This window comes from Chenopodium album, chromosome 15 (genome assembly GCF_948465745.1).
Source record: "Chenopodium album chromosome 15, dcCheAlbu1.1, whole genome shotgun sequence".
In the NCBI taxonomy this organism is placed as follows: Eukaryota; Viridiplantae; Streptophyta; class Magnoliopsida; order Caryophyllales; family Amaranthaceae; genus Chenopodium; species Chenopodium album.
This window is the reverse complement of record NC_137848.1, coordinates 45730476-45749142: the sequence shown is the minus strand read 5'-3', so window position 1 is coordinate 45749142 and position 18667 is coordinate 45730476. Positions and strand designations below refer to the sequence as shown.

At 36.7% G+C, this 18667-nt stretch overlaps 1 protein-coding gene across 1 annotated transcript; it reads right to left on the bottom strand.

The window, feature by feature from the left end:
• Positions 1 to 14906: 14906 nt before the first annotated feature.
• On the bottom strand, positions 14907 to 15908 carry LOC145581277 (polygalacturonase inhibitor-like). The gene has a single exon (XM_081638310.1). It carries the CDS (start codon positions 15906 to 15908, stop codon positions 14907 to 14909), a length of 1002 nt encoding a protein of 333 aa, XP_081494436.1.
• Between the last annotated feature and the right edge of the window lie 2759 nt (positions 15909 to 18667).

Here is an 18667-nt window from a genome sequence, read left to right as displayed (position 1 = left end):
GACTAGGGCATCACTCACTGTTTTGCCTCAGTCGGCTAACCCCAAGCTAATGGCTAGGTTGAAGCCTATAACAAGTTGATCTCTAACGACATCAAGCGAAAGCTTGAGAAAGCAGGCGCCCCGTGGGCAGACGAGTTGGTCAACGTACTATGGTCCATCCGTACCACAGCAAAAAACCCCTTCTTTCTAATGTATGGTGCTGAAGCAGTTCTCCCAATTGGGAGGCCATGAGACTTCCCTAGAATTTCTTCCTAAAGCTAGGGGCAACGCGACGCTTACAGACGAAATCTATCGTCTAACGATAACAAGGGCATATAATCGCCGAGTGTCTCAGCGGCCGCTTAAGATGGGGGGTCTGGTCTTAAGAAAGATGGAAGCGGTAGGCCGAGCCAATGAAGATGGAAAGTTAACCCCAAAATGGGAAGGGCCCTATCGAGTTAAGGAAGAAATACGAGACGGAACTTACCGACTCGAAGACTTAGATGGCCGTCCTATTCCTCGAACATGGTATACGGACAACTTAAAAAAATATCTTGTTTAAAGCTTATCTGCCAAATGTTACATCCTAGTCTAAATGACCAAGTAGTGTAAACAAGCCGTAATGGCCGAACAATGTAATTAAGCCGAAAGGCGACCAATAATGTAAAAATTTAACAATTATCAATGAAAAGTCAAGCATTGTTATTAAATTCATAGAGTGGAGGCCGAGTAGGAACTCATTGAGAGCATGACAAAGCGAATTGGCTCGACCACCCCTAACCGATCGATGATGCACCCAATAGAGGGGGCAATATACATTGGCCGAGTAAAATGCTAAGCAAGGGTTTCCCTAGAGAAGCAACTCGACCACTAGCTTTGTAGGGGCCGAGCAAAACGCTAAGCAAGGGCCTCCCTAGCAAAGCTACTCGGCCGTCAGCTTTATAACGTCCGAGTATAATGTTAAGCAAGGGCATTCCTAGCTAAACTACTCGGCCATGGACCATTTGCACTAAGAATGTCTCAAAAAGGTGCCAACTACAAATTATAGCAAGGGCATACTTTGTTCAGCCACTTGGCCAGCTAGCCTAAAAGGCCAATCTTATCATTGGGCCCCACCAGGCCGAAGGAGAGACAAACGGGTAATTCTAAATCTACCTAAGGTATATATTACCCATTTAGGATAAAGACCTCCCTAGGCGAGCAAGCCCATCAAACGGAAATTTACAAGTTGAGAAAATACTTGAAATTTCTTGAGTACGTCTGACCGATAGCTTCAACGGATGACTCAAACAAAGCCCATGAAGAGGTTGTATGCTTAATATTGATTCGCCATTCACTTAGTCCAAGGGCAATCATTATATATAATTTGATTAACTTACTAGTAGTCATACCCTTCAAGGTATAAGATCTATTAAGTTAATCAAACCACTCGGAATATGGACTAGGCAAATGCCGAACACTAGGAGTATACGCCGAACAAAGGGTGAATAAAGTAGGCAAATTGCTAAGTATGAAATTGCATGAAAACCGCTCAGAAGGCGGGAAAATTAACATAAGTTAAAACCGCTCAGAAGGCGGTGAAATATCTTTACAAAGCCGCTCAAAAAAGGCGGCAATAAAAATTGTTCAGAAAAAATAAAAAAGAAGATAAAAGACATAAGCTTAAAGCTGCAGAAGAGGAGGGCTCCTCACTTGGTAGCCTCCTCGCCGCTACCATCAGCATTTGCCGACCCAACAGCATCAGCCACATTGTCAGTGTGAGGTGGCTCCCCATCCTTAACCGCATCCTCTTCCTCGTCCTCTCCATCTTTAGCATCTCTGTTGGCAGGGGAAGGAGTCTCGATGAAGGGAGAGATGGGCATCCCAACAGCCTCGCACTCGTCCCTCATGGTGAGAAAGTCCAGCCTTCTGGTGAAGCGCTTTAGATAGTACCCGAGCTCGTCTCTTTCCACCGTCATGGAAAAGGCATCCTCAAACCGATTCTTGAGACGATTAAGGGCCGATTGCTCGATCCGGACGACGTCTGCTTGAGGGATTGGCCTTGGAGCATTGAGTTGTTGTTTCAGCTCCTCCACTTCTTTCTTGAGGCGCTCAACCTCCTGGTTCTGCTCCTCCGCAACCTTTAGCGCCGCCTCTAAGGCCTCAGTGTTGGAATCCAGCCCGGCCTTGATCTTTTTCGAGGACTCAGTCTCCTCCTTCAAACTAACCGCCTGAGTGACCGCCTCATCTCTCTCTTTGTTGAGAGCTTTGTTGGCTAGTCGCTCCTACTTAAGAGCATTGCCGATTTTGACAATGTCTTCAGCTTTTCTAGCCGCCTTCTCAGTTAGGGCGTTCATGGCGGTCTGGTGGCGGACTTGTTCTATAGCCAGCAGGCCACTGTTCTCATCCAGAAGGCGCCGGATGTCGTCCCAAGCCGACTAGATCTCACGTCTCTGTTGCGGACGCTAGTGTTGGAAGGCGAAGAGCCTAAGAAGAAGATGCGGACGAGTGAACAAAGATAAGTAAACAATAAAGAGGAAAATGGCCAAGTATTAAGGAAGAAGATGAGTTTGGATTCCTCAACGCAGCTGTTGATCATTAGATCGAGGTGCCCATCATTGATAACCCGGTATTTGTTCTGAGTCTCGGCTGGAACAACTTGTTGAATAGCATCCCGGATAGCTTTACGCTCGGCTCCAGTCAGAGAAGACCTAGGAAGTTGAGCGTCCATCTCTTCAGAAATGTCTACAAAGTAAAAGCACAAGTTAGGAGAAATTTGATAAAAGAAAACTCAGTAGGAAAATAATGAAGATGTTCAGTACCTTCTAAGAGGTCAGGAGCATGTGGAAGCCTCTCAGGAGTTGGCGTCGGCACAGGCTATTCGTCCGCCTTAGGCGTTAGGTGGGGATAGCTGCCATTCTTCAGTTTGAGAACCCATCGACCAAGTTCCCAGATACTCAACATGCGGAGTTGAGTCACGGCCGGCCATTTGGTCCAGGGATGACTTTCCCTCCTCATCCTTTCGTACGAACGTGTCTCGGGCCACCTTGGATGGTTGTGGCTCCGAGGGCTTGGAGTCCCCACTACGTGTCAGGTGGGGTTGTTCACCTTTAGGTTGCTCTGACTCAACCCGTGACCTTGCCCTGGCCGCCTGAGCCCCTGAGGGGGTCTTGGACGTAGAAGTCTTGCGAGATTTGGACGACCCCTCATCCTTTAAAGTGTATACCGACCGCTTCCTCGCTGGCCTAGGGGTAGCTGACCGGAAAAACACCAAAGTACGAAGTTAGGCTACCCTGTCCGAGTAGAAGTAGAAGGAACAACCCTCCAAAGTGTTTTCACTCAGAAAATGCGTGCAACTCTTCCCTTTCCGAGTAGTAGTAAAAGGAAAGATCCCTCTAATTAAATCTACTCGGCCAGGTAGGAAAGTGTTTAAATCGTCTGAAACATAATAAAAGGATTCTCGCTCAAAGAATAGCAGATTGGACGTAAAAAATAAAGAAAATAATAATAATAATAATAATAATAATAATAATAATAATAATAATAGTGATAAAATAATTTAAGGCAAAGGGATGAAGAATGTGTTCGTACCCCCTTTGTCGCCTCGTACTGCTGCCTCAAGAACCAATAACGCTCCATATTGAACTCATTCATGTCAATCTCCCCCTTCTGTACTGGGTTGAGCTGAGACATGGCTCGTTCTGTCAAGAATAAAGTGTTGGGAGTTAGAAAATTCTCAATTGTAAATATAGTCAAGTGTGCATATCACGAAAATCCATTTGGAGTGTAGTTTCGGAGCAACTTGAACGAGGACATAAACATGGGATCCCTCAGCAAGTCCACTAAGGGAATCCACTTAGGAATGATGGCCACTCGGCGACCCCCCCTCTGAAACTCCCTCTTGACCGATAAGTAGTCAAGCTGATGAGCATGGTCCAAATGAATGAGAGGACAGGTCGGACGATGATCCCCTCATCAAAGTTGAACAGGAGAAGAGTTGAAGTTGTTCATTTTCCTATAAAACGCTCGATCCTTAGTCCGGATGAGATAGAATCTCTGCTTCTTGTCGTGCCATTTAGATGGCTTGCATATGACCACCATGTACTCCGGCCATGTGTTCAAAAAGAACCACTCGTTCGCATCGGCCTTCAGCTTCACCATGCTGTGCATGGTGCAGAACACCGGAAAGTTAGGGGTGAAACCCATCCCAAGGCAAGTCACCAAGTACCCATAAATGTTTGCCCAGTTGTTCGGCGCCAGCTGGACCAAGGCAATATTATATTCGTCCAGCAGCTCCTGGACGAAAGGATGAAGGGGAAAGCGGAGGTCGACCTCCAATGCAGCCCTATATACATAGAAACACTAACGAGTAATAGGCAGCTCGATCTTGAAGCCTTCCCCCAAAATGAGGAACTTCTCAAACGACTCAAACTTGTCATTAAGGAAGTTTAGGGAAGTTACCCTAATCTCAAAGCTAAACGGGCTGTCAGAGTCCTCCTCTTCGGCCGGAGCGTCAGGGTTTTCACCTCCCTGCTCGGTTGGTTCAGGTTCGGGTTCCCTCACCGAACCAAAGTCAGCGGACAAAACTCTTTCCAGCTTAGTCGCCTCAGCCGAGCTTCCCCTGACCGAGCCCTGCCCTGGGTCGGCCAGCACCACACCTTCAGGCACTAAGGGGGCCTTGCCCTTTTCTTTAGCTTTGCCCCCAGAACCGTGTCTTCTAGATGGAACGTTACGGCGGCGGTTGGTCGGCTAAGCAATATGAATGCCAGTCCGAGGCCTGGCTGACTTAGAATGTTGTGGAGGGGGTGGTGGTAGAAACTGTTCGGACGCCATATTAGGCTGTGGCTGATTTTGGGCAGATTGAACAACGCCTGATCGAGATGAAGAACGAGGCCTTCCAGATGAATGTCTCTCGGACAATCTTACATCCGAGCTGATATGTTGTACTTGGGGGTGATTGGGGTTTGATCCGGACGCTAACCCGAAAGAAAAAGTGTTTAGCTGATTTATAGCCGAGGTTCATCCAGATGTAGAAGTGCCTCGCTGATTTTGGCGCTCCTCAAAAGAAGTGGTCACCTCAATCACCAAGCATGCACTACCACCAGCAGTAGTAGAGTTGTTGGTGTTTGTGTCTGTATTGGTGGTCTCCACGTCCGTATTATTTGGATTATAGAAGGCCAAGGGTCGGATTATGCTGCCGTCCGGATTTCTTGCAGCATGGGGGTCGTGCGTCTGCCTCGTACGCGCCATGTTCGGCTGTAGGGACATAGAACAATAGGTGGGGGTGAGTTGGTACGCACTAGAAATGGACCTACTCCGTAAAGACGAGGACTCGTCCCCGTCCACTCTAGATTCCTCAGTCCTAGGCGAACAGACGGCCTCATGAGGAGAAACGAACGAGGCCGAGTGTATGTTGAGCCAGTGTGTTTGGAAATAAAACAAGTATAAAAAGAAAAAGGGAAAAAGGGAAGAAGAAAGGAAAGTATTCGGTTACCTCTGTCCAAGTAGAAGCTTGAAGACTTTGAAGGTCTTGTTGAAGATTGGCTGGAGAACTCAACCCTTTGACCGGAAAACTCCAAATGCACGGTGAAAACCTCAAAGAGTCAAAGAAAACTCAACTTTCTCTCTCTAGAAGCTCTGACTTCTGTCTAGAAAGTGATATACACCCTAGTAATAAAATGAGGTCAAACTTCCACTATTTTTAGGCAAAAATTTACAGGGGCAGGATGGTATAATCATTTTTCCCGCCTAAAGAAGTCCAACAGTTAAACTCTTTGAAGTTTTATCCTAGAAGCCAAACGGTTGAAAACCATTCTGTCATTTAGGATGAAATTTTAACGGGTGTCACGTCATTTAAGACGGAATTTGAACGGACATCAAAATTATTCGTCAAAGTTAACACCTACCTCGAAAGTTGAACCATTCTCACGAAATAATCAAGGACAGCTGGATGGCTCGTCCAAAGCCATTCGGACCTCCCCGTCTGCCATAATAACAAGTAAAGTCCCTTAAAGATGTCAGGCGGACCGGACAAGGCACCTAGCCCAATCAGATGGACGGACAACTCTGTCTGACCTCTGCAACATCTTTAAACGCTTACAGCGCCTAAGTACCCGGACGAGCCCGGACGAGTGAAAATCAGAGGAGGCGGCCCATTGAGAACAAGCCACCCCTTCTGAGGGGCAAATGTTTAGGGTAAAAATTATCCTAATTACATGCTTCAATCCCATAGAGACACGTGGCCTAAATGTAAAGGCAACACATGTCCCTATAAAAAGATGACATGTGTCAAGCATAAGAGCACTGACAAAATAGAACGAAAAATGAAGTCCTCCTTACATCAATAGGCCCAAGATCCTAAACAACCGCAAAACGGCACCCCAAGGGGACACATGCCCTCTCCTGATTGCGCCGCCAATCAGAGCACGTTATCCTAGGTCACTAAACCTAAAGGGGCACCATTCCCCACCCCTATAAATACCCCAATCATTTATGATGGGAGGGGTGGATTTAAGACATAACATTCAATAGAGCATAAAATCAGCTCTAACTTCTCTCTAATTTCTCTCTCTAGCTTTCCGATTTCAGGTTACTAACTTAACCGTCGAAGGCGAATATTCCGGCAACAGAATATTTGTGTTTTGCAGGTGTCCGAGCCATCCTGTCCGTGGAGCGTGACCAGTATTTCAAGGGATTCAAAAAAACCCTGAAACAGAATGAGTATATTAAAAAAACGTATAGGCAAAAGACTTATTTTAATCAATAAAAAAACGAGATTTGTCAATTTTTTTTGAATTAAAACTTTAAATTGTCACATAAGCAAAATTAATGAACACGATTTGGGATTTTAAATTCAAGCGTCATGTAAAATAAATAAAACAATAAAAGATAATTTTAGTGTTAAAATTAAAAAATTATCTTATGATATCAGGATTTTTATCCATATATTTAATGAATGATCTTCTTAAATGTACACATTTTTAAATTAAATAAAATGATTTACTAGGATCGTGCATCGCACGGGCTTACATCTAGTATAAACTATATTAAAGGTTATCAAACACAGTCCATTTGAAAATGAACGTTGGTAGAATTTAAGGAATTATAAAGACATGAAATATAAAAAGAAAAATCAAACATAAAGCCTTACCTCAATTAAAATAAAGGTGATTCTTGGGAAGAAACTTTTTTTTTTCTTTAGGAAAAACGGATGGTGCCTTATATTATTAATATATACATAAGAATGTATGGACTAGTCACACAAGAACTATGGTTCTCCCATATCTATTCAACACCAAAACACACAATGCGGGTTAAATTATGAACTACAGTATTGCCCTCCCACTTTACATCCCACTTTACATGACACTAAGAGATAGGATTAAAATTAGAACTAGACCAAATAATGTCCTCAAGCAAAGCATCTAAATCTGAGAAAGAATATCGTTCCCATGCACAGGCTCCTTAGCAATTGGCAATCTGATTCGAGCACGGTATTAGCCAAGTTATAGGCGTTTGGCAGGCCACACAGCCATGGCTACAACATTACATCCAACAATCAAAGGCGGCCAGTAAGCACGAATTCTTCTAGTGTCTGCAAAGATGACCTCCCCTTGCCAATCTCTCATTAAAACACCTAAACCAACCCAGCCATCATCGTACCGAAGCATCACAATTCAGTTTTATCGCTGTACCTGATGGAGGGGTAGTCTAGGTTTTGGGGCTACTACCCTTCTTCTTAGCTGCTGGTGTGGATATCATCTTAGCATAAGAGGCACAATCAACTACAAGACGCTTCACTTTGTCCAACAGAGAAGGGTGGTAAGTGTCTACTCCCTTAAAAACCATATTGTTTCTTCTATTCCAGATAAACCACAAGAGGATTGCACCTTTACATTACAGTTGAGAATTGTGTTTGCTCTAAGTTTCGAAGAAATCTATAAAGTTCATTTCTTGCGGCCATGAAGCAAATTCCTTAAAGCCACATTCCTCCCATAGATCCCTCACTATAAAACATTCAAAAAGAGCGTGATGAACTGTTTTGAGGTAGTTAATACACCACGGACAGTCATCCTCATTAGTCATGTGTCGAAATTTCAGATAAGCTTTGACGGGGAGCATACTACTACAAGTTCTCTAGAGAAAGTGTCTGACTGACTTCAAGCTTCTAATTATCAACCCAGTATTAATGGAAATTGTCAAGGTAACATGATTTTCCCAACATATAAGTTGTTTTCACAGAGTATCTGCCATCCATTGAGAACGCCCAGCTTGGGATGTCAGGAATGTCTCTAGAACTTAGGGAGATCAAAAGAATTCAATGGGAATCGGTTTCATTAAATAAGGCCATGATGTGATTCACTTCCCACTCCTGAGTTTCGTGATTAATTAAATCACTAACCCGCTGTACCTCGTCAGAAGGAGAAAAGGAAAAAAACTTACTCTCACCACTATCAATCCAAGGGTCATGCCAAATGTTGACATTAGTCCCATTGCCTACTCTCCATAAAAGCCCTTCTTTAATTAACAATTTGGAAGACAAAATGCTCCCCTAAGAGAAGCTATTCGACCATCCAAGGTTCGTGTCTAGGAAATATCCTTTGGCATAGTACTTCGCCTGAAGCACTTTGCTCAAAAGAGAATTTAAATGACTAACCAAACGCCACACTTGTCTACCAAGCAACGCATCATTAAACACATTAAGATCACGAAGACCCAAATCCCCGAGACACTTTGGAGAGCAAATGTCACTCTAGCTTTTCTAATGAACTCTCCTTGAACCATCTGTATTGCCCCACAAAAATCGAGTCATCATAATTTAAATATCATAGATAATTTCTACCAGAAACTTATACACACCCATGAGATAAGTAGGAATCGCTTGAATAACCGACTTGAGAAGAACCTCTTTGCCCGCTCTAGACAACAATTTCTCCTTCCACCCATTTATTTTCTTCCAAATTTATCTTTAAGTACCTTGAACACCATCCTCTTAGACCTATCAATTATAGTTGGTATTCCTAGATACTTCCCAAGCTTGTCAACTCGTTTCATAGGAAGAATCTCCAACAACTCCTCTTGCGTAGCAAAATTGACCCCTTTGGTAAAAGAGACATCCAAGTAATTTTAACAATTAATTAATTTTCTGTCCGAAAGCTGCTTCATATGTGTTGAGAATTGTAACAATTTTCGAGCATTCCCTTCGATTGGCTCTTGCAAAGAGTAGGTTATTATCCGCAAAAAAGAGGTGTAACATTTCCGGTCCTTTTCTACTAGCTCTAGCTCCGTGGAGGGCCCTATCTTCCATTGCTTTATGTAAAAAGACCTAAAAAACATCCAATTTCAAAACCCTAATAACTGCCCCCATTTAAAAACATCCCCAATTCAATATATCTCCAATTCTTTGTAAATCTACGTACTAAACTCCTTTTAAATCCCTTCTAGGGTTCTTCAATATCGATCGAACAATAAACCCAATTAAAAATCAATATCAATATCATACGTTTCTAAACGGTACGACCTTCTCTTGGGTCAAATCAAATCAAAAGAATGAATATCTTTATGGGCATTTGGTAAGTGGGAATGGGAGTTTGGGGATTAGAGGGTTGGGAATAGGATTGGGAATTTATGGTTGGGAATTCAATAAAATATTAACAATCTCTTATTTGGTTTGTGAAAGGAATTGATTGGGAATAAATATCAAATTTGTAATAACACCCTTAGTAATGTTATATCCTTATGTTTATATTATTAATGGCATAAAATGCTCTTTTCCTTTTTATTCTCAATTTCTATATCTATTACTTGTCCCCTAGGTAATAAAATCATGAGAATAGATCAATTTTATTCTCATTCTCAATTATATCTACAACTCCACTTCCCACCAAACAAACAAGGTAATATATACTCCCACCTCCTCAATTCTCATTCCCAAGCCCCAATTCCCACTAACCAAACTCCCTCTCATTAAATAGTTTTTATATATTAAATGTATTTACATTTTGCAATGGTTATCAATGACTGTCCCAATAACAAATTAACACTTACTCAAAACATATATCGAATCCCACAACTACAATTTCAGAACCCAAATCCAAGGGCGAATCTATGTTCAAGGTAATGAAATCAATTTATCTCACCTATTTTTGTAAAAACAAATACTTATAATGAATATTTGAAAGAATATGAAATCATAATTTATTTAATATTGAATTATTTAATTTGAGAAAAATGATATAAAATTATGATTAATATATGAATACCACTAATTATATGCCTCTATAATATGCAATATAATATATTTCAACGGAGTCATCCTCTCTCGTCCAGTCCAACCAATACCCAAAAAGAGTTGGTCTTTCAAAAGTCTCTTAGTAAGTAAGGTATGCAAAAGTCTCCTATTTAGTCAGTTCTAATTCCTGAAATTTTACGGAAAGCATCAGTACATATCTCTTTCTAACATCTGCTATTGGTTCTTCCTAATAGCTATTTTATATAGGACAATATCTCCTTCTCTCTATGTGTATTTGGAGCTCTAGTTTTCTTTCATATCAAGCTCTTTAGTGTAAAAGCTTTTTGCCTAAGAGTTAGTTAAGAGTTTTGGTTTTTAGGGCAATAAGATTTTTTCTAAGTTAAGTAGAATTATATCCGTCTATCACCTGGTTGTGGGCATACTCCTTATACCATTATATGAATGTCCGTTTCGGTAAAAAAATAAAATAAAATAAAATAAAGAGGTGAGTTTCATGTAATTTGTTAATTTATAAATAATTATAATATAATTTTTTTAATTTTGTTTTAATTGAACATACTTATATAAATGCTAGACAACTTTGATACTTGAAACTAGTTATTCCAAACTTGTATCTCAGTCCATTCAAGTATATGGTGACATTTAAATTAACTCTGAATTGTATAATAAAGATCTATAATGACTAAAGTATGTCATGCTTTAAAACAGTGAATGGGCTTATAATTAATGGTTGGTTATCGATATATTCATCATCTTAAAATAATCTAGAATGTGATTTCTTATCCTATTTTTAGCAGCAAAATATATTTTGAATGTAATGTGTCTTGATTCTCAATGTCCGGTCCTGATATTTTATGGGCCCTACGCGAAATGGTAGATACAGGGCCCAGTAAAATATATTCACAATTACTTTGTATAAGATATAAATTATTCCATAAAGATTTTATACTAAATATTGTCATTTAAAATTCTATGTTTTAATTATTACATTTTACGATTTTTTACACTAAATCTACTACTTACTAATCTATAATTTATTATGAATATAAATATTTGCAACTAAAGTTCAAAGTTACTCACAAGTTTAATTTTAATCATGACATTCTTCATAAAAAAAAAATCAAGATCATGAAGAAACTCATGCCAGTACTTCATTTCGATAAATGAAATTTATAGACTTCCAATTCAATAAGCATCTAAATAAATTCATTGCTCTAAAAATATCCCATAGAATTAAAATTTATAATTAGTCATTTTGGTAAATACTTTTGTAAAATTAGTCATTTTGATTTTTTTTTTGTTTTCTTTGGGAAATTCTAATGTCATAGTTTAAAATATCCCATTAATTTGAACAATAATATTCAACATAATATATTTGTAACAATTCTCAATTATTAAAAAAGTTATACAAAATAAACAATCGCTCAAAAAATTGATCCAAACTTCAAATCAACAAAAAAAAAGGTGCTTTAGAATAAGATAAAAGCCTAAAATTTATAAAGCAAGTAGGAATAATCAAATGTTGATTATAAAAAACTAGAGTTATACAACTATTAACCATAGAAACAATTTATTTGGTCGGGAAACAACGAACATCAAAGCTTCTTATAAGAGATCGAAAATAAGACATCCAAATCAAGCTGCAAATATAAGCTAATAGTGTATTAATAATATAATTATACATATACCTGTAAAATACGTAGTAATAAGCTAAATATATAGCTAATAAATTTTTTATTTATTTTTTGGTTTTATTTAAATAAGATCTTTAAGAAAATTAATATAAAACTAACAAAACAAAATTTAAAAAAAAAATTACTAAAGCAAACCATATCGGTTCAAAGAAAAATAAGAAATAGATAAATTCCTTCCAATTAAATAAATTAGCTAGTTTGGTAATTAAATTTTATAATTAGCCGTTTTGGTAAATACATTTGTCGAATTAGCCGTTTTGATAAAGATCCTGGATCTTTTACCAAAATGGCTAATTTTACAAAAATATTTACCAAAATGGCTAATTATAAATTTTAATTCTCAAACCAGCTAATTTATTAATTTGGAAGGAATTTATCTATTTCTTATATTCCTTTGAACTGGTTTGGTTCACTTTGTGGGGTTTTTTTTTTTTTTTTTTTTTTTTCTGTTTTGTTTTAAAAAAAAATGTTTATTTTTTTTTATTTTTATTTATTTTTTTTTCTTTGGGAAATTCTAATGCCATAGTTTAAAATATCCCATTAATTTGAACAATAATATTCAAAATTATATATTTGCAACAATTCTCAATTATTAAAAAATTTATACAAAATAAACAATCACTCAAAAAATTGATCCAAACTTCAAATCAACAAAAAATAAAAGGTGCTTTAGAATAAGATAAAAGCTTAAAATTTATAAATCAAGTAGGAACAATCAAATCTTGATTATAAAAAACTAGAGTTATACAACTATTGAACATAAAATCATTTTATTTGCTCTGGAAACAACGAACATCAAAGCTTCTTATAAGAGATCGAAAATAAGACATCCAAATTAAGCTGCAAATACAAGCTAAGTATTAATAATTATACATATACCTCTAAAATATGTAGTAATAAGCTAAATATATAGCTAATAAATTTTTTATTTATTTTTTGTTTTATTTAAATAAAATCTTTAAGAAAATTAATATAAAACTAAAAAAACAAAATTTAAAAAAAAATCAATAAAGTGAACCAAACCGGTTCAAAGAAAAATAAGAAACAGATAAATTCCTTCCAAGTTAATAAATTAGCTAGTTTAGGAATTAAATTTTATAATTAGCCGTTTTGGTAAATACATTTGTCGAATTAGCCGTTTTGGTAAAAGATCCCAATTAGATTATAGATGAATTGCATAAATTGAAATTTATGGAGTACTTAGAGATAGTGTTTTGGGATTATTTTTTTTTTCATGCTTAAAGTTCTTCCGGTCCATAGTATCCATTTAATTAATGTTTTGGGAAGAAAATATTCAAGAAGTCGTTTAATTTTTTGGTAGGAATTGAAATTTTCCATTAGCCTTAATTAATGCTATATTGTTGGAATTCGGAATTGTAATATTTTTGGAGAAATTGATAAATCAAGAGGAAAGGTGAAGCGTATTAATGGCTGATTTGTTGCGAACATGTTAATGTATTTACAGAGGTTTTTTTTTTTTTTTTTTTTTTTTTTTTTTTTTTTTTTAATTTATTTATTTACTTTCTAACCTACGCAAATAATTAAGGATTTTTGGGCCCCCCACCCCCCCCCAAGACTGGGCCCCTACGCCATCGCACCCCTAGCCTATGCTCAAGGCCGGGCCTGTTGATTGTCCAAATCACTTATATTTCTGGTATTGAGATTAATTATGTCAAAAGAACAAGTCTTCATTTTACAAAATTTTCATGGTATCTTCTTCACTGCTTACTCAACGTGTTTTCAAACGGGGTACACTTGAAATGAAATTTGCTCACTGGAGTAAAACTTTATTCCAAAAACAGAATCTCTACCAAATGATTAATGTTAGAAACCTAACCTTGTATCTTCACAAGGCTTCACATTTTGCTAAGTTGAGTTGGATGAGTTCGCTCGTTACTTCTTAAAAAGCTTGCCATTGCTAGAAACCTTAACGTTGTCTCAAGCATATTGTTCAGATGACAATGAGACCAAGGTAGTATTAATGATGATATTAGAAATTAAAGAAAAAAAAGACAGCTTAAACATTAATAATCAAGATTAAGTCAACACCGAAAAATTAGGGCAATTATGCAAATTCAGTGACACGTAGTATTTTACAATATTTTACCTTTTATTAGGTAGTTATTTTTATAACATTTTTTATCCGATATATTGGTCCCGTTATTTTTGCTGAACTCAAATTATTTTTACTGAAACAAAATTATATTTGCTGAACTTAAATTATTATTTTTATTGAACTTACATTAATTTTACTAAGCTTAAATTATTTTCGCCGAACTGAAATTATTTTTGTTGATTTTCTATTATAATTCTTCTTTAACAAAACTGAAATTTACTGAACTGAACTTATTTTTACTAAACTGAAATTATTTTTATTGAACTGAAATTAATTTTACTGGACTGAACTTATATTTACTGAACTAAAATTATTTTTACTTAATATTTTTTTTAAGATGAAGTGAACAGGATCATTCTCACAAAATCTAAATCTAGGTATTATTAGTTAATTTCCGACAATTTTTTTTATAATGTATGTAATATAGTAATATGTCAAAATTTATGATGCAGATGTTAATATTCGATCATATTTCATGCCAATTGAGGAGACAATTAGAATTATAAAAAATTCATTTTCAATGTCATCCACAATTTTTGAAAAGATATTGGCATGCAATTAAAATATATAGGAATCCTAATATATATTAAATCCTAAAAACATTTTGTACTTTCTTTAGGTAGTCAATAAATAAACAACAATGACTTCTTATAGGAGATACACAAACCAAATCAAACCATTAATCAATCCAATCCGTAGATGCTATAAATCGGTAAATACATACTTCGTATTATTAAGAAAAGCTTTCTAGGTTTGTTTGATAGACCATCAAGGTTCAACAACTAAACCATTACAAAGTTATGCTACATCTTACAATACACTTGTGAAATCCTTGCACGACCGTGCCATAATCAAATCGCTGTAGCACCATTAAAATAAACAACAATTACTTGCAAGGAGCTAGGGGAACACCACAAAGACAACGGTTGTGAATAAAAGAGGACTGATCAAACTTAGCAAACGCCCCTCCGGTAGGAATCCGACCGCACAAATGGTTGTAGCTCACGTTCAAGAATGATAAATGAGGCAATTCTGCCAACTTAGGAGGAATGCTACCATATATCTTGTTATGATTCAAATTAATACTAGTAAATCCCGAACCAAACTCCAACTTACTCATATTAAACTCCAATAAATTTCTTGCTAAATGAATTCGCGATATGTTGTTTGATTTAAACATGAATGAAAGATCACCAGTAAGTTGGTTACGCGAAAAATCTAACATAAATGCTTGCCCAAACGAGTATGGGATTGGACCGGACAAATTATTGTGTGATAAATATATAGAAATGTTACTATTTTCAAAAGAGATGAAACTGTCCGGGATTGGACCGGAGAGTTGATTCCGGTCCAAGTGTAGCGCGTATAGGTTGGGTAGTAGGGCAAGCCCTGCTGGGATAGAACCCGAAAACTTGTTAAAAGATAGGTCTAAGAATTTTAGCTTCTTAAGTTGGCTCAAATACGAGGGAATCGGACCGGATAAATTATTCCAATCTAATCGGAGATATTTAATGTTTAAGAGATTTGTAATTTCCATTGGAATATTGCCTATAATGTTAGGTTGTTTTCTTATGTGAAGCGTTTTAAGGTACGGGAGGTTACCAATGGCAGAAGATACGTGGCCCGAAAGCTCACCTTTCGAAAAGGAAAGCTCGATAACTCGATGAGTGGATGGATCACACTTGACACCTTCCCAATCCTTGCAACAATCGGTGTCACCTGACCCCCAGTAATGAGAAGCATTGCCAAAGTAATATCGGCTGAATTCCAAGAGCGCGGCCTTATCATTCGCGTTGCATAGGGTTTTAGAGGCGTGACAAGAGGCAGTAAGGATGGTGTAAAGGAAGAATGTTAAGTAAAGTTGTAGGGTGATCTTGGAGGTCTTCATTTTGGTGTAGAGAGGAATTAATGTTGTAAACTAAGGTATATTTTTGTAGTAATTTATAATAATATATAGGCTAAGGGATAATGTATGAACCAACAAAAAATAAGGGAATTAAAGGGTAAGAGTGTGATCATTCCTAGTATTACGACAGGACTATCTTTCAATGAATGAGAAAAGAAATATTTGTTTCAATATCAAATTGGTGGAATTTTAATGTAGATGTAAAAATGTAGTATTATAAGTTATAACTATAAAGTATAAGAGCAAGTTTAGTACCAAGTCTTAATATTTGGATGTGACATCATTTTTGATAGTCCTCATTAAAAATAACGTCATCAAATTCTTGTAAGACTCACTAAAACTTATCCAAATTTATTACTTTAGCCCTAACACTCAAATATATGACATATATTTATTTATTTATTTATTTATTTTATCTCTTTATATGCAGAAAAGTGTTAAAAAAAAAAATAAAAAAAAAAGATAATAAAAATAAAATTGAGGTGGGTCTCAATCTCAAGTCTTAAGTTGATTCTTGAAATTTCAAGACTCAATTTGAGACTTACTTGAGATTTAAGAAGAAAAATGAGAGAAGTCTTAAACATAAGTTTTAAGACTCAAGATAATATGTCACCCCAAATCTTAAGAGTTAGGGATAAAATAAACTTGCTCTAAGTTAATATCACAAGAAGTTCTATAAACTGACTCAAAGTTGATTTTGTAATTTGGGTGATAAATAACGACACACTTTTATTTTATTGTTCTATTTCTTAATTATTGACTTGTTAGCTCCTCTTTAGCACCAAAATGAATTAAAATAGGTATTTCAAAAATAAAATTATATAGGTTTTCTTTTTAATAGCTAAAATGAAAAACAATTAACAGTTTATTGACTAAGATATTTAATATTTACATCATATAGCTAACTTCACTTGGGTGTTACTCAGTAAAACAGGTGGATGATGTGTTAGCCTAGCTATTTTGAAGTTAGTTAAGTCATAACAGTGTCATGCTAAGCATTTTTTTGGGGAAGAAACTTTCCAATGAATAAACTAATCATTCATGTAAATCAAATTAGTGATACAATTTCGCCAAATTCTCCTAGAATTGCAGTGAAGGCAATTAGACAATTCTTGAGCAAACGTATTAAATTTCTTACTCACAAAACTCTATATTCATTTGCCAAATGAACAAATGTAATTTAAACTATTCCCTCTGTTACATATTTTTGTTTTCACTTAGAAACTTTTGGTAACAAATTTGAACAAAGTGTAAAAAACAATATGAAATTAAAGGAGTAAAATTACAGAAATCAAGACAAAAACATATTATTTTGGAAAACGTACAAGGATCTTAGCCTCTTCCATAAATACATTACCGTACCATTCTTTCTAGTCATAGCAACCATTGTAGCTAGACTTAGTTAAATTTCTAGAATTTGTTTCTCATCACACATTAACATCTTGGAAGGAGGTAACAAAATATCACCAAGACATTGATTATTGCGGACCAAATCAGAAATGTCAAACCGTATCAACCGTCCGCTAGTAGGGAGGCGGCCGCACAGATTGTTGTTACTCACGTCGATAAACTTCGGCTGCAACAGCCCAAGTCGTTTTGGAAATGATCCATAGATCTCATTGTCAGCTATGTCAAGAAACCTTAATCCCTTGGGCATTCTACATTGGTGACATCAAACTTGAACTTGTTTTGTCTTAGTGAGATTCTTTGAAGAGGTTTATCTTTAGCAAACAAAAATGACGCATCTCCACTAAATTGGTTGTAGGACAAATCTAGTCTTGAATGATCCGAAACTCTCTGGAATTGAACCAGTTAGCAAGTTGCTGCAAAATTGCAAATATATTTTGAAGCAAAGGTTAGCAATAAGTAGCAACACTACTAGTACTCCACTACTAATATGATTAAGTGCACCCAAAACAAACAAACAAAAAAAAATCACAACTCATATGATTAAAAAGAAAAAAAATAAAAAGTCAAAATATAATTTCAACACTAGCAATAAGAATAAGACGTGATAAAAATGTAGCGTGCATTTAATTGTTAAGTAGAAAAAAGAACTTTTAAAAATCTTAGCTTAACCATTTATTTTAAAAAGTATTGCTGTCATTTTTCAAACGACAACCAAAGAACCATCCGGTGGATGCTTGTTTTAAGTTCCAAAGTTCGCATGCTAGTATAACTTGCATCTGCAGGAATCAGCAGGGTCCCTTTTTCAAAGGCATTGTTGTGCACACCTTTACCAATTCCTCTCATGTTGCTAAGACTTTATGCATTATATTGCCACTTAGGCATAATTGGGAAACTGTTGAAGCCAGGGATGATGTTCATCAGTTCATGTTGTGTCTAATTGTCAGAGACCTGTTTCTGAATTAGATAGCTTACACCCATGTCTTAATGAAATGATCAAAAAATTATTGCATTGCAGGGACCTCATCAGCACAACAGGAAGGGTATGACTATCCAAAGGCACCAGGGAAGCAACTAAGGAAGCAGATGTGGCGGCTAGGGAAGCCATGTTGGATTTACCTCACACTTCTAGCAGCCTATGCAATAGTGCAGCTATTCTAAAACTTTTTGTCATAACTATACTCCAGCCAGATGTGACTCCTTTAACGACTTGTAATAGCTCTAATTACTCTTTTGGAACAAACTTGGTTAATCTAGAAATTAGGTAAAACCTACGGGGTGGTACTCCACCAATTCGAGATCCACCTTAGCTATGAAGGTGCAATTTGATAGTG